The 22610-nt window shown below is 40.0% G+C and overlaps 1 protein-coding gene across 1 annotated transcript in view; it reads right to left on the reverse strand.

Moving 5' to 3' along the window:
• LOC150085763 (uncharacterized) overlaps window positions 1–22610 on the reverse strand; it is a 96906-nt gene that overhangs the window by 41392 nt on the left and 32904 nt on the right. Inside the window, exon 3 of the mRNA XM_090374686.1 lies at window positions 2071–2270. Within this exon, the coding sequence (XP_090230812.1) occupies window positions 2071–2270 (200 nt within the window). The remainder of the gene's footprint in view (window positions 1–2070; window positions 2271–22610) is intronic.

A 22610-nucleotide genomic window follows, 5' to 3' on the forward strand; every position in this document is an offset into this window, starting at 1 on the left:
GACTCCACCTGATATACCTAATTGCCATATCTTCCCAATGGTTACGCAATGGTAATTAACGGAAATATCAGAAATCATGCAGATGAAAATCATGACAACCAAACACATTTTATTGCATTTACGTGTACAAACTGAAATGACAAGTTACCGTAATAGAATTATGTACTGTAAATTTCAATATATTTTAGCCGACATTATGTACCAGCAATTTTCAATAAAGTTCAAATGTGGACTGTTGCAGGGTCAGTCCATCACTGTAATGCCAGCATTTCTGAGGTATGACTGTACCTTAAGGGAGAAAAAAACGAGGGAAAACATTGGTGTAAGTACGTTTTAAGCCTTGTGAGAAAGAAGACAAACTCATCATTAAATCTAAACAGCATAAAACTTACCAATTTTTCTGTGAGGCAAGGTGCTGAGTTCTGTTGAAAAATGCAGTTTTGGACGTCTGTGTGGTGATCCCTAATAATGGGTTTCAGGCACTCCTCCAAGATAGCAGTGTAGGTTTCTGCATTCACCATTCCGTTAATAAACTTAATTCACCCCACCCCTTTGCTTGTTATGCATACCCAGACCATCTAAGTGGACCGGCGGGGAACTTTACAGTCGGTGTGATGCCGTCAAGATGGTATGCCTCCGATTTTCGTCTTTTGATATATCGCTTCCTATCCGAGCCATGCAGGTTGAATTTCAATTCGTCTGAAAAGATGACGGTGTCCCATTGCTCTTTTGTCCATGAAACATGCGTTTTAGCCCAAACAAGTCGCTTCTTTCTCATTTGTTGGTCGACAAAGGCTTCTTCTTAGGCCGATAGGCATGCACAACACATTCCGAAAGCCGTCTTTGGATAGTTCGTGCACTTGTTTCAACACTAGAGGTCATCTCAAAGTCCAGTTTTAGATCAGGGGCACTAGCATGGCGATTACGAAGGCATAGCCGTTTCAAATATCGATCTTGGGAAGGCATAGTCACTCTCTTACTGCCTGATCCAGGTCTTCTCTTGACATCACCGGTTTCACGCTTTAATTTCAGTACCCGGGATACTGTTGACTGGTGGCAGCCTATTTTATAAGCGATAGCAAGCGTAGAAAGCCCTTTCTGTGACAGAGCAACAGATACACTTTTTTTTCTTGTTGTCAAATGAACATATGGAGCCATGCTTACACCTCCTCAAAACAGGATACTAATAAGCGTGTATATATACCCTTCCAATGCCGTATTTATAGAAACGGCTGATGCAATACCTGGCAATTACTGTGTGATGCAATACCTGGCAATTACTGTGTGATGCAATAGAAGCGTTATCTGATGCAATATCTTTGCTTTGCGACAAACAAAATGACTGTAATTAAACAATATCTTATACGTTTCACTACAAATGTTACTTTTTTGAAGGTGATGCAGTTTTTTTTTTGTCCCCCACTGTATTTGGCATATATGTCTGAAGACTGGTAGATAAGGAATGCAAATGTTAGTTCAGTTTTCGGATTTTGGAACGGGTTGGTTGAGTTTATGTTGGTTGGAGGCACTAATAGTTTGTGATGACATGAAGATGGGGAATCCATTATCCAAGGCCAGTTTGCAGATGGAAGACAGTTCCTGCTGAAGCGTCCTTTCCTTTTACAAATCTGAATTGGTCCTCAAAGTATACGACTTGAGAACGCTGAACTGTGTGATATACTTATTGGGAATAGGTTTGCAGTGAAGTTGAAGAATGTATTTAATTCTTCAATCCCATAACGTCATTGACATATCTTCCACAGCACTTGGGCTTGGACGGTTGCTTTTGCCAGGAACTGTTGTTTGGCATCGCTGTTCACATTTTCCAATGTGCACAAAGATGAATTCCAATGTCACCTCCTTTCCCTCCCGCAGTGGTGGATCCAGTAGTATGACAATTTCATTACAATACGTGATAGTTTTTACACCTCAACAGAAATAAAGGCATTTATTACGTTGCATCAAATTTAGTGTAAAGAAACTGTACAATATTTGTTATTTAAAAACAATATAAGAATGAAGTCGTTAGAGTGTACCATTTCATTTTTGTAATCTTAATGTAAAACTTACTGTAATTTCTGTCCCTTGCAGCGTGTAAAAGGAACACTGACGATTTTTACAATAAAACTCTCTTCTGTCTTTTCCCCAAGCTATATTTTTAATATTGTCAGAAGCTTCAGTACAAGAGTAACAGTCCCTTTCTAGAAGATTGTGAGGAGTAACATGTTCATCAGCAGATCTTCTGTTTTGAACAGAATGAGCCGCATTACCTGAAAAAAGATGTTTTCGTATGACAAAAATCTGATCGGTTTGTGTGCGGGTGCAAAAAAGATACAGAATAAACAAAGAGAAAAAAATAATAAAATAATATTCTTCAATATAAAAAACAATATCTAATGGCAGTATTAAAGAGCCTGTTACTTATTTTACAAAAAAAAGTAAGAAAAATCATTACGAAATTCCGTATTCAGTCTGATTAGAAAGCATGTCTTCTATCAAGGATTTCTAAAATTGTAATTCCTTGAAATGATGTTACGAACGAGAATCGGTATGAGCAAGCATCTAAACCAGTGGTTCTCAATGTTTTTTGCCTCATGCACCCTTTTCACCATATGTTTGGAGAAAGGGGGATTGATGTCATCCCCCTTTCCGAGATGACCTGACTCAAAAGGTGCATTCCAAAAAGATTTAAAAAAAAGTGAAATATTTATCTTTATTTTTAATTTAATATATGAAATCCAATAAAGTGCGATGTCCTGTAGATTATGTACAATCTGTAGAATTGCAGTTTGTAGAAAGATCAATATTCCAACAGTTTGAGTCTATCAATCTGTGGTCCCAATTTCCCCCTGAAACCCTAAAATTCCCCCCTGGGAGGGAATTCCCCACTGGTGAGAATCCTTGATCTAAACTTTATCACACATACAGCTTCTGTAAACGTTTTTAATTTGTATTTTATGCTGCAACACTTGATTTAAATCGACTCAAACTCTAAATACAACTAAAAGAAGAATATATATATATATATATATATATATATATAACAATCGTATAAATATCAGTTGTAATACATACTGAGTTGGCTTTGCATTAGCGACGTTCCCTTGTGTGGGAATGGATTGGTCTGTGTAGCTGGTGAAGGTTCAAAGTCGGGACGGCTGATATAAGATTGTAGTTCACACACATGGAGATCTGTTTTTAAGTATTTGTATGGAAGAATGTGTTGGCGTTGAGATTTATCCGACTTCAAACGTGGAATGAATGTTGTCTCAACAACAGCCAACATGGTTTAGTACGCCCCTTCTGTGGTGTCACAAGTCTACTGTGATTGGCTACAGCGGTCGAATAGCCAGCCAAAGGTCACACGTGAAACAGCACGTATGGTCGACGCCCGTGTCTCGTCTCGTCTCGTAACACAGCAGCGACGAATCACAATAGCCCAGTTAATCATCCAGTACAACGTAGGAACAACAAGACCAATATTAACATGGACTGTACACTAGTGTCTAGTGTATATTGACAGCGATACCGAGATTTTCCCCTAATTCAGGGGCGTAGCTATCGTATAGCAAAAGTGAGCAAAGCCTAGGGGCCATACTTATCCAGGGCCCATAAACAGATGCAAGTAGGGGCCACCCCTACTACGCTAGGGCCTATAGACAGACGCAACATATAATGAAAATATATTTCTCACTGAGCTCCTCAACAATGTTATACATCTAGAATAAGGAAGGAATTCTTCTTATATCTTATACCCAGGCGGCTGGAGTCTTTATTTTGCTTTTACAAATGCAACTTTGTACAATGATCAGACACCCGTTCGGTTACTGTATGTGTATGCGTCATATAGTATGGTGTTCGGGATTCCTCATCTTGACAGGAGGACAGGGGGAATAAGCCCCACCGTATACGAACATTTAGCCATATATCTCCCCCTTTAGCCACATATCTCCCCTCAGTGGTCAAAAGTTGTTAGTTGAAATTCAAGTTTGTTTAAGTTCAAGTCATTATCAAAACAGCAACTGACATACAAAAATGTATTTTTTATTATTGCTATTTGTATTTAAAATATAAAGTTTAAAATTAAATTAATGAAATTTTTTGTTAAAAAAAAGGATGAAAAGAAAAAGGGAAAGAGTGGAGCCCAAAAAAGAACAATGAAGAAAGCAAAAGAACAAGCAGTCAATAAATTACCTAAATTAGATCATTTCTTTACAAAACACAATAATGAATTATGTCCGGAAGAAGGTAAAGAAAAGACCAGTATTGAATCGGAAAATGCGGGAAAGAATGCTGCTGGTGTAAATATATCTGCGGATCATTTAAATCCAGCGGGGTCATCAAACGAAAACAATTCAACAATCATAGATATGCCTTCGTCAGAAATTAGTGTTGAACACACTGCACCGTCTTCACCCCCCCCCCAATCTTCCACAGACTTAACATGGCAGAACCACATCTCTTTAACTATTGATCCTACGACAAAATAAACATTGTTACCGTGCTCGGCATCATAGAACCCCCCCCCCCAGGCAAAAGTACAGTAATTCCGTGTTTCTAGCTTTTTTTTCCACTTGGCTCCTCCCCTCGGCATCTTTCCAAGACAATGGAAGCAAGCGAATGTAAAACTCGCCTTGAAAAATACTGCTGAGCAACCTGACTCGCCAAATCGTATCGATCGATTGCGCTGTTACCAGTTATAAGTAAACTGTTTGAGAGACTGCTATACACAAGGATTAGCCAACACTACCGAACAGCTGGACTTGAAATGGCAACTCAATTTGGCTTTAAACCACAATCATCTACTGTGGAAGCCCTAAGAAATCTACTAAACTCCGCAACGTCACGCGGCAGCAAATACTTTCTTGTCATATAAATTGATTTCTAGGAGCTAAAAATATCAACGTCCCTGTTACAAGAGGTAATCAAGAGCTTGATCTTGTATACTCTACTCTTCAACTTCAAGAATAACGTAGCAGCAACATTACATTAGATCTGATCACAAAAGTATACAACTGCAAACAGCAATTTGCTGTGGGAATCCTCGTCCCCCTCTGGAAATCAACAGAAGAATATCATCAATTAAATTCCTTCAGAAAGAAAAGTTTTTACAACTCTTGAAATATTACCCGTGGGAGTCTCTCAAAAATATATCTATTCAGAACGCTACGTTTCTACTAATAAAATAGTTGAATCAATTAAAAACAGAGTCGGCATCCAAACTCGTAAGGATTTCTTTTCAATCCAAACCGTGGTTCAAATCCCATCTAAAACCATACTTTAAAAGGAAACAAAAATGCCACAGGCAGTGGAAGAAGTGCGGCACTTCATCAACGTACATAAAGTATAAAAAGAGCAGAGCATTGTTTCAGCTCAAAAAAATTCAGGCGTACAAAAATTATTTACTGTTCAGGCTCAAGCATAATAAAAGAGGACTTTCTTCAAAAACCTTGTAGCATGACAGGACTTTGGAATGGATAAAATTCAATATGGAAACATGCAATTTTGACATATGCACTGAAGATATGCAAAGCAGATTTAAAGAATTCAATTCTTATAAACACGCAAATCGCGTGCAACATGAAATGCTTCCTAATCAAGCCCTGCTAATCAACCAACTTGTAAACAAGAATACAGTTCAGAAAATTATTAACAAATTACGAATTGATAGTAGTGAAGGCCCTGACGGCATCCCTAGTTTTATTATTAAAATGTCCAGTGCATTCATCATTGATTCTTTAGTTCATATTATTTCCAGGTGCATTTCCCAGCCATTCCTTCCAAGACTATGGAAGACTTTTAGAATTACCCTGATTCCAAAACAGGCTAGTAGTAATAACCATATAAGCTATCGTCCAATTGCTGTATCGTCAATAATCGCTAAAATTATTGATAAGATCATGCTGCCATATCTTCAGGATGCGATCTTCGCTAATGCACCTGTCAACATAAAGCATTTTGCATTTTGGTCCTAGAGGGCGCTCCAACAAGCCTAGTTGACACCATTGTGCGCATCCAAGCTGCGTTTCAGGATAAAGCACATTGCGATGTCTTTTACTAGACATCAAAGGTGCTTTCGACAACACTAATCACAAGAAAGCCATTGAAATATTAAAAAAATCATTTCCTCATTGACACAATGGATATATCCTATCTACAGTACAGCCTAAATCACAGAAATCTCATCTTCCTCACTAATACCGATAATATTCTCGTCACAACCACAACAGGCATTCCTCAAGGAGGTATTCTTTCCAGTGCTATATTTTCAGCATCTCTACAACCACTTCTACAAGAAAATCGAAATCTGCTGGTTTATGCCGGTGATTTAGAGTTGTTTATTATTTCCAAATCCTGTGATGACATTAGCCATGATACGAATTTACAGATGTGCGGAATCATCAAGTATCTAAAGAATATCAATCTGACTATAAATGCAAACAAATCTGCTCAATTAACTTATTCCTTACAGAAACAACCAAACCACATAGAAATTAAAATTGCAGCTGTTTCAATTCCAAATGTATATGCTCACCTAGGAGCATATAGGAGTTGTTTTTGACAAAAATCTTTCCTTTAATTCTCACTATGTATATGTTGCTAAAAAAATTCAAAAAGCAAAATGGCTGATCAAGCAAGAAACAGCAGCGATTCAAAATAGAAAAACAGTCATAAACCACGTTCAGAGATGCATTTTTCACATTCTGTCTTATGCCTCCGAAATCTGGTCTGGTTACCGTCAAGAAATTCCTTGCCCTAGAGTATTATTGGGTTCTTAGATGGCTGAACAGTAAATTTCGTTTTCCCCATACAATATCCAGGCAACAGCTTTATAAAAACTTAAAAACAAAGCCTCTTCAACAGATGATCAACGAGTCTGGAGTCATGCTTCTTGCAAAGTTAACTACCTCTGCAACCGATTCACCAAACTTAGCCAACATAATAGCTCCCACCAACAGAGAAAATTCAAGAAACCAACAATTCAAATCCATCCAAACTCTCCAGACTAAAACAAATGGACAGGATGTTTCCCAATGCATCCCTTCACCTCATAAATTATCACAACATTGATTGTAAGAGGTTGCTCAACTCTGAAGCCTAGAGGAGTCACATTTCCAATCAAATTATGAGAAATACAAACAGCTGCCTGCCTGCAACCCAGTAACTACATCCGAGAGCCAAATTTGATGTTCTGCAATATATATTTTTGATCATTATAATTCATATTCGTTATTAATGTATATATAGAATATGCTACATATTTGTTTTATATTTGTCTCCTTTATACTAAATTTATGCCCCTAACCTAGTGCTGTGATGGGCTTGCTTTATTTGCAATAAATGAATATTTATTTTGCTGGGGCGTTCGACACCATTTGGTGGCCGAGCATCCTGGCGATGGCGAGACTACGGCGGTCCCACACGCCAGAAAACCTCTACCAGATGATCAAATCCTATTTTTCACAGAGGACAATAAGAGTCATCGCACTTTATGGGGAAACTAAATCAACTGGTCCACAGCGGCTGCCCCCAGAGCTCTGTCTCGGCCCGCTCCTGTGGAACATGGTCCTTGATGAGTTCCTGGCCATGGACCTGGGCGAAGTCCACTCCCAGCCCTTTGCGGACGACTTAAATCTTGACGGTGGCTGCAATCAGCAGGGCCCAACTGGAGGACAAGGCGAACCAAACCCTGAGGATACTTCAGGAGTGGACACAGACTCACCTACTGAAAGTATCACCGACCAAAACGTCTTCGATTTTGTTCAAAGGAACACTTGACCTACGCAGGCCACCACAAATCAAAGTGGAAAATAAGACTATCAAACTAGTGGACCAACTAAAACACCTCGGCCTTATCCTTGACTCTAAACTATCATTCAAGTACCACCTGACATACATCAGAACAAAGATTAAGAAATATTCTGCACTAGTGGCCAGAATCACAGGACAAGACTGAGGGCTCAATAAACTCACCCTGTCACTGATTATAAAACAACCTTCCTACCTACGCCTCTCCAGCCTGGTTTCAAAAAGCCGTAACCGCCGTAAATCGACGAACACTGGACGCCACTCAACGTTATTGGTAATAATTAGACATGCCTTTTTGGCATGTCTAATTATTTCTAAAAATTTCAATTATTTTTGATTTTTTTTTCAATGGGCAAACACTAAAGCATAAAACAGCTTTTATTAATAAGCGGTAATAAACTTTGCCAACCAAATAGAAATGCAAGAAAAATTACATCTTAGCATAGCAGAATTTCGGTTGTAGAGAAGGCGGACACAATAAAACTGCTGTGAAATCGGAAATCATGGTTAATTCTGAATATGAAATAATTGCAGTTTTTCTTCTTTTATTTCGAAAACGATCCTCGAATCCTTTATGTGTGGGAGTGCATGTGTGCCATCAGATAAAATGCCATTTTAAATCCTTTGTTTCAGCTTCTGTGTCATACCTGCCAAGTCAACTTTACCTTCTCGCTGCGCGACCGCTGACAAGTGTCGTTCACAACCGTCCTTGTAACCACTCCCTTCCAAGCAGGTTCCTAACAGATGACGTCAAAACTTATGGCCTACAGACAGTTGCCACATCGAGAAACCAATCCAGACCTTGACCCTTACGTTTATTTCAATGTGAAAGTTCATAGCTGAATGGCCTAGACAACGAAGAAAATCTAGGGCCGTGGGTTGACCGGCAGTGTGTCTCCTCTCCGACGAGACACCAGACAAGCTTTAAAGTGCCGGGTTTACCGGCCCTTAGTAAGTACACTTGACTTCCTCCAGAAAGTAAAATTAGTATGGAAGCTTCATAGCAGCGTGTTCTATTCGCGAATTTCAAGGTTAGGGCTGAACAGCACAATTGCAAGAAGACAAGCGACACGCGATTGATTATTTATAAAACGTCCAAAATACAATGGAGACCTTGAAAAACAGTTGACTAGTCTGTCACTTATCACGCATATTCGTTCGTTTGTTCGACTCCAATCGTCGGACTCAGCAGTTTATTTTTTAAGTCCACTACACAGATTACAACTCGAATTTAGGTACTCGATATAAAATACAAAATTACTTTAATGCGTTATGTTTTATATTTAAATATGAATAATCATAAAATTAACAAATAATACATTTAAAAATGCAATAATCATTTCCGTCATAATTGCAGAAATTATTATTATTATTATAAAACTGTTTCACCTTTATGGAATTTTTTTTACTTCCCGCGAGCTTCTTATAGAGACTCTTTGGCACTATGCCGGTTGTTGACACGGTGATCGTCTGCGCGATAGCACAGCGGTATCGTCACCGTCCTCCCCACACTGGGTGGAAAAGGCCCGAGTTCAAATCCCATCGATGACGCGGGGAACTTTTATGGGCTTTTTTCACTCCGTGGCCGAGTTAGTCGGTCTCAGGCATATAGATAGCAAAGTTTTTTCCTCAGAAAAAACTTTGCTTTCTACGCCTGAGACCGTTTCATAAATAATCAATTGCAATTTTTCATCCAGCAAAACAGGCAAATATAGCAGAGAACACACGCAATTTACAGACACAATACACACATGGGTGTATGTAATAATGTACCAGGTGACCCTAATATAATAGTTTGTTTTGGTTTGGTTGACACAGTGATCAGGATGGTTATTACTTGTTCCATATGTCACATTTCTTTGACTTCCTGTCTTACGTTTGTGTACCCCTGATATTTTCCTCGTTCGTTTCCTAGAGGTCTGGTATTGGGCACCATGTCAATCAGACATAACGGTGCCCAATACCAGACCAATAAATAGGTAGCGCTTTCTTTCTTGTCGATGAGGGTTATGTCTGGTTCGTTGAACAGTATTGTCTTGTCCGTTTTTATGGCACGGTCCCAGTATAGTTTGTGAGTAGGAGTCTCTAGTACGGTCTGGGGTTCATTCTTATAATATGGTACGCTTTCTTTGATCAACTGGTATTTTTGCACTGATTCTGATGCATTATTCTGGCTACCTAATCGTATCCTGTGATTATACTCCGTCTGGGTGATAACTTTGTATCCGACTGTGAAGTGCTACATTGTTTCTAGGACTAGGTGGCATCGTGGACGTGTATCATCTGTCAATCATTTCCAGGAACTAGAAGATATACATTTGTCAATGTATATCCTCTAGTTCCTGGTGTTGATTACCTGGTCATGGCTGGCGAGCATGAACCAGTCCATCTAAGGGAAGAGCTTCCCGTTCGTGAGGCATGCGTTGGAAGCCATCTTATCTATATTGTGTTGATGGAGGTCATTGCAGTATCTGAAATGGACTGCTTCTTTGCCCATCTTTTTTTTTTTTTTTTGTTTCTTCTGTCTGTGTGAGAGTGGGCATCCTTCTTAAGGTTGAGTGTTGATTGCTTGTCTGTCTCTTTCTTATGGCTTGGTAGATTGGTGATGTGTTTTCTGGAAGTGATGCCGCAGGTTTTTAATTGTCTTCTTCTCTTGTTCATTGGCGTCGATCAATCCCCTCCCTCACTCCTTCTTTCCGAGCTATAGTCAGTCTCTTGATGGCTGACGTCGGGTAGTGTTGGTAGCTCTTGGTCATCATTATCCTGGTCAATCTCATAATCTCCTCCAGCTATAAGTCCAATAGTGCAATCTATGATCACAAAGGATCATAGATTGCACTATTGCAACTGGGATTGCGTAAGTGTTTATGGCTGTGACAATATTCCATCAATTTAGCAGGCTTCTCAGTCTCTAATGCTATTTCTTAGTCATGCGGACCCTGGTCTCCTTATTTTCTAACTGGTCAGCCTGGATCAGTCTGATTCCTAGTATAATTCGTTCCATTCTTCACTGTGTAGCTTTCAGTTTCTCTTCCATTCTGCATCAACCCGAGATATTTGTAGGTCTCGGCCTCTGTCACAGCTTCAATGTCTTCACCGTTCTTCAGCTGGTCGTTTTGTCCGCCTGGAAGTCCTTTATGCAATCCATGGGTCTTTCATTTGTTTAAGCAAAATTGCATCCTGATGGCAGTGCTGAACTCTTTGGTGATCCCAATTAATTGCTGGAGTTGATTCTGAGTTGCGGCATAGAATTTGATGCCATGCATATACATCAGATGAGAGATGATGTACAGGTTCTTCCTCCCTTCTTTCAGGTTATATCCATCCTTGCTGCTATTGAGCATGGTGGACAGTGGGAGTGCTACACAGAATCACAGTGTGCTCAGGGCACCATCCTGGAAAATTCCTCTTCTAATGGGGATCGGTCTGGTCGTGATGTTCTCGACCTTGATGGTGGTACTCCATATTGCCATGGTTGGTTTCAGGAATTTGTCGATCTTCAGTGTCTCTATTATCAGGTGAAAGAACTCTGTGCCCCATAGCAGGCTCAATCAGCCAGCTATGAAGCACAGAGGCGAATGCCTTACGGTATTCGATATAGTCTGTGTACAGGTTGTGGTGCTTCTTGTAGGCTTGCTCCATTCATGCAGTGTCAATGGTCAATTGTTCCTTGCATTCTTCGCTCATCTGCTTACATCCGTTGTGCTACTCAGCCATGACATTCTTTACATGAGATTCTGTACATGACAACGTACAGAATCTTGTACGTTGTTGGGAGACAGGTTGTTGGTCTGTACTTCATCCAGTTTGTGGTGTGTTTGTCTTTCAGGTAGGTGATTCTTTGAATCAGAAACTTTGGGCTGTGTCTTGGTGCCTTATCATCTGGGCGAACTGCTTTGCTATGTGCTTTTATGTGCAGCTAAACTTCTTGTACCACTAGTTGTGGACATTATCCATTTTTGGAGTTTGCCAATCGATTGTTGTACTTCTACATAGTGGATGTTATCCATTTTTGGACTGCCTCATCGATTGTAGTACTTCTCAGAATCTCTAATTCTGTCAGCTCTTGTACGTCCTTGATTTTCTTCCATTTTATATCTATTGGGGGCCACGGCCGTTATGGCTATCTTTACTGCTCCACAGGTTCCCCCAGAACTCCTCGAGTACCTTCTGATTGGGGGGTCCATTGACTTCCTTCTCCTCTTCTCCGATTTTCCTATTCAGGGCTCTCTGTTGTCTTTTTCTAATATTCTGTTGTCTGTATTCTTTTGGCACTTTCCCTGTAATAGCGAAGTCTCTTGCTCAGTCCAAGGTATTTCTGCTTGAGGGTGTCAAGGTATTCATCGATCCTCTGATTATACAAGGTGTGATCATTTTTGTGGACTGGTGCAAGAGCTTATCTTAATTGTCATCATCTGAATCTTCTGTGGATTTTCCTTCTCGAAGTACTCTCCCTCTTAAATGCATCTTGCAAGCCATTTTTCGAGACTGCGAAGTGCTTCCGTTGGGGTCTGCGATCATCGTTGTGTCGGACGCGAAACGCTTGTCTTTCAGAGATTTCTTCAGACGTGGAAACAGGAAGAATTCACACGGGGCTAAGTCTGGTGAATAAGGGGGATGTGGAAGAACTTCGGCACTTATGGCAGTGATCACTGCCTGCACAATATTAGTCGTATGGGGCCTGGCATTGTCGTGATGGAGAAACCACTTCGTATCGGAAAGTTCTGTCACACCGTTGATCAAGATCAACAACATTCGTCTTCCCATAGTTTTGCTAGGATTACCACTCCTATTACAATTACCAATTAATCAATTACCACTCCTAGAACAATTAGTGGTAATTGATTCCAGTCTCAATTTTATTCCTCACTTGACAAACTTATCATCAAAATACGTAGATTTACAGGTACAATTGTTAGGGTGTCCCATGTTGAATGGGGGCTCTCCAGAAAAACTTTAAGGATCTATTACAATGCAGTTTTCCTCCCTCTAATCACGTATGCTTCCGGTGCATGGTTTCACAGGGCACGGCTCAAACACTTCAAAGCAAAACTCGCCTCATTGCAGAGAACCATCTTGCGGTGTTTAGTTAAGGCATGCAGGACAGTCTCGACGCAAGCTTTGCAAGTATTAGCCGGAAAATTACCTTTAGACTTGCAAGTTACCTATAGAGGATTTTTATACAAACTGAAAAACCTGATTGAGACAGAATTTCTTGGAATAACCATCAACCTTCAAGATGATGCTAAAAGAGAAAGAAGGAGACTGTGGAACGAGTTAGTGAACATCTGGCAGTCTTGATGGGATACAGCTCCCGTTGGTGCAACAACGATAAAATTTATACCACAAGTTTAATTTCTCCTTGATAAACATATTCGATTGTGGTTCTGCATGGACATATTCACGTCCTACCTATTGACAGGACATGGATCGATGAACCAGAGTCTTTTTAGGTTTAATTTATCACAAACAGACCTCTGTTCGTGTGGAACCCTAGAGAGTTGGGATCACATCTTGTTTCATTGCTCCCTGTATGACGATCTTAGACTTCTTCTTCAAGCACTTAATAATTTTCAACCAGGACAGGAGTCGTCTCTGCTTCAAAGCTCGGAGTCATATCAGATTCTTCAGGCTTTCGCTCAAGACGTATTTCTTCGAAGGCGTTCAGTGTCGACAGGTCTCAACAGAATGCAGCACAATGGTCCTGCTCATGCATAGCTGGTCAGATCCCCTTTAATAATATAAAAACTCAAATCCTCAAGAAGTTATTTTTTTTTGGTTTTTTTTTTTTTTTTAGGAGCATTAGCAACTAAGGCCATATTGCTCCGGGGATAAGCGGTGGTCATTCCCTGACCTTTCCGCATCCTCCGTATTTGGTGGTGACGGGCTCGAACCCCGGTCTAATCAAGAAGCGTGTGCTACGCACTGCTGCTCCTTCCCACCTGGCTAGAGGCGCCTCCTCAAAAAGTTAAATTTTTCCTCGGCCTGCAGACAAAATAAGTTCTTTCTTTCTCGTTTTTTTTTTTTTTTAGTAGCATCACTTTCTTTCTTTTATGTATTTATTTATTATTATTATTATTTCTTTAGGAGCACCACTAATTTCTTTTATTTGTTTATTTATTAAATTATTTTTTTTAAAATTTAATTTGATGCTGTCGAGGCAGTGTTAGGTGGGTCGGAAAACTGCTAGTTGGGGGGAATACAAGGACTAATAGATTAACAGTAGCCACTGGCAGAGGTGAAAGTGATTCTTGCACTGCTTCTATTGGAATGAGCCACAGCCTGGAAAATAAGATGCAGGATATTTCAGAGACTGCTGGGAATCATTGGGGTACAAATAAACACATAGGTTGTGTTAGGGTAGCTAAGAATAGAAACAGGTGCATGCATACTTGCGTGTACACCAATGCTAGGAGTTTGGTAAATAAATTTGATGAATTTGAGGTATTGCTCAAAACATCAAAGGCAGATATTGTTGGGATATCAGAGACGTGGGGTCACACAGATATAAGGGATGCAGAACTGCAATTTGGGGAGTACAACGTCTACAGAAAGGATAGACAGGATAGGAAGGGGGAGGGGTTATGCTATTAGTTAAGAAACACATAAAAAATCCAAGGAAGTGAAGCCAGTCGACATGGGTGGACAGTACAATGTCGAGTCAGTTTAGTGTGACATAAGCATAGGGAAATCAAAATTGAGAGTAGGAGTGTGCTATAGGCCTAATGACTCTGATGAGTTTAATAAGATATTGTACAGGGAAATGGAGTGGGCCAGTAAATCAGAGAGTCTTATAATGGGGGATTTTAATTTCCCAGATATTGACTGGAATTTGTGGGTTGGTCACTCACACACTAACAGGGCTTTTGTGGATTTATTGGATGATTGTTTTCTACATCAGCATGTTCGTGAGGCAACAAGAGGGAGCAATACTCTTGATTTGATTATCAGTAGTGATTCGTCATGCATTAAGAATATTAATTTGATATTAATAAACTATTAATAAAATATTAATAAAATATTAATTTGATATTAATTAACTTCGATTAAAATTTTTGGCTGCATACACTTCGATCGCCTCTTCATATGACAACGATTTTGTAATTTCAATTTCTATAGAGAGAACAGAAAGATAATTCAGTCATTCCTGTAGCATGGTTGGTCGAAATCTTGTTTTTTTTTATTATTAATAGTTTAGAAAAGTTTCTTTCAGCTTCACAACTCATTACTGGTAAATGTCATGTAAATTTTTAGGATTGTTGTCAAATCTGGGAAACCTCTATCAAGTTTCTTTGATATATGGGCTCTAAGATTTCAGTGCATTCCAAGCTTTGTTGTGCAGTGACTAATCTCAAATACCCTTTGAATTGATGACACTCATTAACCAGTTTGTCGTCGATGTCATCGTTGTAGTGGCATATTTTGAGTTTTGTTTTGAGTTATCTTCGTCGATGTCAGTATTTTGTGTCAAATCAGCAAGAAATTTAAATCTTTTTCCAATGCGTTCATATGATTCGCTCCTCTTCATTAATTGTATTATCAAACAATCCAAGAGACTATTCATAACTTCTATCCGAAATTAATCTCTTCCATCCGAAATTAATCTCTTCCTCTTAATGAATTACTGCTTTTCGTATGAGGTATGATCTGAAAATTTTTTTGTTACAATTCGCTTCTCGATGTTAGAATAATTTCTATTGATTTCATTGCTCATGTTTATCACTTTTGTTTCATATTCCATTAATCTTTTTATCTAAATTTTCTCTCAATTCTTTGTCCATTATAAAGCTGTTGCACGGCTAGAATAGCTTTATAACGGGCAGATCATCTTGTTACACTTAGACCCTTTAAAGAAAAATCTAAGTTATCATGTGTGTTCTCGTAGATGTACGAGACGAACCCGAAAAGAAAACTGTTGCAAAATACCGAAGTGGTCAATCAACATGGGCGCCTCGGTAGCCAGGTGGGAAGGAGCAGTAGAGCGTATCATATGCTTCTTGATTAGACCGGGGTTCGAGCCCGTCACCACCAAATACGGAAGATGCGGAAAGATCGGGGAATGACCACCGCATATCCCGGAGCAATATGGCCTTAGTTGCTAATGCTCCTAAAAACAACAACAATCAACAAATTCAGGTTGCTGAATTTGTTGATGAGTTGATGAATTTATTGGTGAGTTGCGCACGTCACATATTCTGCATACTTATTAATGTTTTTAGAGAGTGCTCGCAGCCCTTTGTCCTCGCCGCGAATTTGTTCAATGGTAGGTTACAATGTCAAGAACTTGTTTCACTTTTTTGAATAAAGTTACAGATATATCGTTTTCAGTTGGAAAAAAAGTTAAACATCCCTCATAGGGTTTTCCGTTATAACAGTAGCGCACAATAATCGCCAACTGAACAGTGTTTGTAACATCCGGTGTAGAATCTACAATAATGGAGTAGTATTTGGTGTTTGGTTTATTTATTTGATTTATCACTTCATTTTGTACACGTTTTCCCATTACTATATTGCGGTGCCGAGCGCCGTAGGACACGTTCGTATCGTGATACGACCTCTGGCCCTGCACCTTTGGGTCACGACACCGTGAGACGCAGCACATTGGGCTGCAGGAGTATTCTTGTAAGCCATTTCTACAGCATACGGCTAGCAATAACTTAACTATACATGGAAGCAACTGCGAACCACATAAATCATCACCAGCCATTTTCAATCCACTGCGTGGTGAAGGCCTCTCCGGCAACTTTCCATTCCTTCTGTTTGCCCACGAACTCTTGAATTTCCTCTTCCATCTCTGTTGTTGTCTTCCAGGTTTTCTTTTAGCATTCAGAATGGAGCCCAAGCTCCTATTGGGTTCCATTCTGTTATTTCCTTAGTTCATTTGTCATCATGTCTTCGAGTTATGTGTCCTGCCCAAGTCCATTTCAGTTCTTTAATTTTGATAAGAATATCCTTGGCTTGTATTTGCTGCCTAATCAATGTGTTTCTCTACTTATCCAACAATCTGATTCCTAATATAATTCGTTCTATTCTTCCCTGTGCAGCTTTCAACTTCTCTTCCATTCTTTTAGTAAGGTAAGTGCCCAAGTTTCACTTCCATAAGTCATGGTGGGGAGTATACATAGATCCATTATTTTACGTTTCAGATAAATTGGGATATTCCTTCTCACTCTATGACTGTATTTTCCGAATGCTATCCATCCGAGATTTATTCTTCTCTTGACTTCCTGCCATTTATCATTATTACAGCTAATCATATATCCAAGATAAGTAAATGAATCCACCTTTTCAATTTCTGCTCCTTCAATGATTATATCCCTTTCTGTGGCATACTTGTTCATCATTACTTTTGTTTTAGCCATATTCATCTTTAGTCCGAAATCCTTACTAATTCTGCATAACTGATTAAGGTTTTCCTCTAATTCTTCGGTGTCAAATGTCATTTTCAAATCGTAAATGGTTTACTCTTCATTCACATTGACTCTTTTCTGCGTCAAGTCCAATCTTCTGAAAGCTTCTTCAAGGGCAGCAGTAAACCACTTCGTAGATATTGTGCCTCCTTGTCGAACTCCTTTCTCGATTTTAAATTTCCTACTGTCTTTGTTTAGTCTAATAAAGGAGGTAGCGTTCTCATATTTTCTTCAAAATCATAATATATGGGGTATAAATGCCTTGTCTTTCCAGTGCCCGAAACGTAGCCTTATGCTGTATGGAGTCAAATGCCTTTTCATAATCCACAAATGCCAGGCATAATGGTGTTTTATATTCATTTGCTTTCTCCATTAGTTGTGACATTATGTGAAGGTGATCCATAGTTGAGAATCCCGCCCTAAAGCCAGCTTGCTCTTTCAGTTGATTTTCGTCAAGTATTATTTCTAATCTGTTAGTAATGACTCTTGTGAACAACTTGGGATAACCACCTAATTGGTCTATAATCTCCAATTTCTGATTTATTTCCTTTCTTATGCAGCAAAATTATGATTGCATTATTCCACTCCTTATGTCTTTTCTAATGTATTTTGTGTCTTGCTAGTTTCTGTGCCATGTCTCTTCCTCCTAATTTTAACAACTCTACAGTAATTTCATCTTCAGCCGGGGCTTTTTGATTCTTCATTTGCTTCAATGCATGTTCTATCTGATCAGGAAGGATATCAGGTATGTCTTATGTGTTGCTAATTTATGATCCATCTTTCCCACTGGTGCTATTATTCCCTTTCTCCGTATGTAATACTTTATAGTAGTCTTCTGCTTTTTGAATTATGCCTTCTCTGATATTTATAAATATTACACCATCACTGTTCTTCAGATTCAGTATTATTTGTCTTTCCGTATTGCTGCTGATTTAAGTCCTTTGTTTTTCCCTCAATGCTTGTTCAACTTTTCTTGTGTTAAATCTTCTTATGTCCTCTCTGAGTCGCTTTCTAATGACTTTGCACAACTCAGAACACTCAATTTTTGTCCTTGTCGCTGTTAACCTTGCTCTTCATTTGTCGTCTTCGGTTCATCATAACAAGTGTTTCTTGACTAATTTTTCCTTCTTTGGATTTCTTTTTTACTTATAGGTTTCTTGGGCTTTATCACTTTCAGAAAGTTGTTGTATTGCTAGGCGATATTTTTGTCCTGAAAGGTCAGCAGAAGCTCAAACTTGTTCTTATGTTCCAGTACATACTGCTTTTTTTTCCTCTTCTGTTAGCTCAGAGACCGTATTATTTACTGGAGTCCGTTTTTTTTTTCCTTTCCTTCCTTACATCTATATCAAGTGTGCATCTTATCATTCTGTGATCACTTCCAACATTTACCTTGTTCAGGACGGTAACATCGTTCCCAATATATCTTCTGTTAGTGAGTACGAAGTCAGTTTCATTAGTTGTTAATCCATTTGGTCTTTTCCATGTCCACCCTTTCCTTGAAAAAAAGTGTTCATTTCTGACATTCCTTGAGATTCTAAAAATTTTATAAGTCTTTCACCTCTTTCACCAATTCTAAAATTGCTTATAGTTTCCATTTGTGTGCTGTTTTGTCTCTTTCCAACCTTAGCATTGAATTCCCCTATAATGATGGTGTGGTGAGTTTTCTGTTCATCTAGATGTCTCTCAATTTCGGTGTACGTTTCTTCAACCTCTTCATGATCATGACTCGATGTTAGTGCATATATCATTATAACCTTTAGTTTGTAGTTCTTAGAAATCCATAGTAGCAGTCTTTACACCCTTGGTGATGTACTTTCGAATTCCAAAATGTTGTTTTTAATATCTTTATGGACCAGAAATCCAACTCCACCTTCACTCTTTTCAATGTTTCCATTTGTGTACAGCAAATGTCCACTTGAACCACATAAATATATCCCACTAAACCCAAGTTAAATGTATTCCCAATTCAACTTCCCTTTAGCCGGATCACAAAAATGCCCGCGGCCACTCCAACGCCATGGAGGGAAGTCAGAGAAGAAAGAGACAGCGGTCTTAACCGATTGCGGTTAAAATATCTTACTTTTGCAAATTTTACAAACACATATGACTATGTGAACACATTGCTAGGGCTTCCTCCATGGGCCTTGGAAGGGGCTAGTTCAAGTGAGGGGGTACTTGAACGTGTCCCTCGAGTAGCGATCAGGAGACGCCTCCAGCAGCAGTTATGGAAAGTTTGCGCGCTAAGCAAAAAACCTTTCACTAGTTCAAGAATTAAATGATCACCTCTTGACCATCTCTAATGATCACATCTAATGTGTGCTGTAGGTGTTGTCTTTCTTGAGGATGGTTTTCACTTTTCTCATAATCTTACTTCCGTTACCCCGTCGGTACTGGGTAAATTGTTTTAACTCTTATCTCTTCTATCTTCTACTGTAGCCGTCTTTCCCAGGATTGTGATTCCTTGTCTTGCGTTTTGTTTTCTGTTGATCTCTGCTTGCTCTTCCTTTCATCCTGGTGGCTGCTACAGCGGCATAGTAAATGGCTGTGCGGATAGTGTCTAATGTTACTTAGTTTTTGTTGACGTAATCCCATATTATTCTCCTATTCAGGTGGTTTGTGACTTGCAGGATTTTGATGGGTCTCTGCTTCGTTGTTGTTGAGATAATCTGGTATTATTTGCTTTGCGAGGTGGTCCATAGGATTCTGTTGGGTCTCTGCTTTGGTATGATGTGGTTCTTTGTGGGGTCCGTTTCCTAGAATTCTGCTAGGGCCTTCTTCAACTCTTCCTCTACTATGCTGGATATCGCGCCTTCATCTGTTTCAAATTTAGCTGCTTCAGGTTGTACTTCTTGTACTTGATGAGTCTCCTCCTGCTCTGCTTTGGTTGTGTCCATATCCGTTTTTCTTTTTAGTTGGTCGCTCAGATCCTGCTTGATTTTTTTTAAAATTGCAAGAGCTATCAGATTCTTCGTGATGATGAATCGATCGTCTGTGGTCTGCTACGCGCTGTTCGGTAACCCGAACAGTCGGGAAGCGTCCTAACCACTTTGTATGTAGTTTCATTCCTGTACATTGCGATGTCTGTCTCTAGCTTCGTTACTTCATAGTATGCTCGCATGATGAAGGTATTCATTTCGATTCTGCACTTCAAGCGCTGACTTCTTCCTTCCTGGGTGGTCAATAGCACAGTTTCGCAAGAAGCACTTCCAGTTGGTTTGGCTGGGTGGTCCTCCTGGGTGACAGCCATACTGGAGGCAGCGTCACTTGCTCCACTGTCGTCCGCGGGAGACTCTCTCCGACTTTTCGAACCGACCCCTCTGCCTAAGGCCCGAACGCAACTGACTTCATCTTGTACTACAGTTTGCACGCGTAGCACAGTGGTATCGTCGCCATCCTCCTCACACATGGTGGAAAAGGTCCCGGGATCCCGTCGATGAAGCGAGGAACTTTAATCGGCTTTTTTCACTCCGTGGCTGAGTTAGTCTGTCTCTCAGGCGTAGATAGCAATGTTTTCCCCTTCAGAAACTGAGGTTTTTCTTCCAGCAAAACAGACAAATCGACCAAAGAACACACGCAATTAACAAACATAAGACACACAGCACGGCAGATAAATTTAATTATTCGTGTGCACAAAAAATAATAGTTATCCTGTCCCACACTCCAGGTGGTATGTCCAATATTTCTACTTCTCATCTTCATCGTGCTAAGTTGGACTTGTTTAGCTTTGCCTTTTGCAGCCAGTGGTGGCAATTATTATGAGCGGAACTAAATGACGCAAACCCCAAATGACTCGGTCGTAACGTCGACCTTGGAGATGTATGTCCGTTAAAGCAGCCAGTTTCTTTCCGCGATTTTTTTCTTTTATTATTATTATTGCGATTATATTATTTCTCCCAGATTGGGGGTTCCATCCCGTGATCGGAACTGCTAACAAGTACACAGGATGGTTGTTATGTCTGATGTTACTGTTATTTGAGAAATTCTCTGACAATCACACAGGTGTTGAGGATTGCGACTTTCTGGAATTTCTTGTAGGTGTTCTCTGGGAGGTCTATTGCAGCTAGGCTGTTTGGTAGGGTCTTTGGCACCATATGGTCCTTGAGGTTGTCACAGACATTCTCTCAGATATGCCAGACAAGCTGTACTTGCTACCTTCGAGTCTAAAACGCTGAAGGAACTGATATTCGTGTGAACTCAGTTCAAGTGGACCCAATTTCGGCGAAATCCGGACGGTCTGTGACAGCCAAATACTCTGCTTGCACCTTCACGATGGTGGGATTGTTAGTAATCCTGGGTATAACCTCCATGCTCAAGCACATGGTGGGTGTGAACCAACGTAAGCAGGGGTCGAGGTGTGGCGCCCACACCACACCACATGGAGGAATGCTGCCCCCTCTGTGTTACCAGGCTAGGTGGTAGATGACTCTCATCAACCGGTGTAATACCACCACTTTGCTTATTGGAGGCTTGAAGTGGGGAACCCATGTTTAGTCGCCAGAGCTAAGTTCCGGTCAACCTTTCCCTATCTCTTCCATCATGCAGTATGATTGATGACTTTTGAGGTTATGATGAACATTGTGGCGAGATCCAATCTTCCTTACATTTCGAGGGTACAGCTCTAAAACGGTGTTCGCAGGCCGGCCGCTAGTTAGAACACCGTACCGAACCTATTGGTAACTCTCTAAGGGGCTTCCGGATCAGCTAGTGTATAATCTTGCTACCTCTACTCTGCCAGATAGTGACTGGAGGGAGTCCAACTAGTGTGTATGCGAGGGGGGGGCATTGTCGAGGCCACGTTATGTCAAGGATCTGGGTATATTCTTACCACATGTACGCCATATCCAAAAATTTCATTACCTCATACAGCATGTCCCACCCACTTTTTCTTACTATTGAATACACCATGAATTGTCAAACTAATGGAGGATAAGCTAATGGAGTAAGCTTATCTACGAAAAGATCTAAACCTCCCAAACACTTCCTAATTCATTTCACAAATATACGTGGACCGAATTCCAATCTCAACGATGTCCATTTCCACTTGCAGTCTGCCAAACTCCATGTACTTTTTCTGACAGAATCTCAGTTATCAGTTGATTCAACTACTGCTCATCTCAGTTGCCCAAATTATTCGCTGTACGATTCCTTTCGCCTCAAAGGTGGTACTTGTGCATATGTCCATTCCGATATTCCCTGTCAGAGACTTGGTAATTTGGAAATTCCTCTCTTTGATCTCCTCTGGCTTAAAATCTCTCTACCTCATTGTGTCAAATTCATCTGTTGTCTCTACCGTTCTCCCAACTCCACTAATCACTTGGAGCTCTTTGACTTCCTCTCTTTGCAACTTGACTTTCTCCAGTCCAACTTTCCTAACAGTGAGATAATTTTCCT

Source organism: Mastigoproctus giganteus, chromosome 5 (assembly GCF_048544385.1).
Source record: "Mastigoproctus giganteus isolate SK-2022 chromosome 5, ASM4854438v1, whole genome shotgun sequence".
NCBI classification, from domain to species: domain Eukaryota; kingdom Metazoa; phylum Arthropoda; class Arachnida; order Uropygi; family Thelyphonidae; genus Mastigoproctus; species Mastigoproctus giganteus.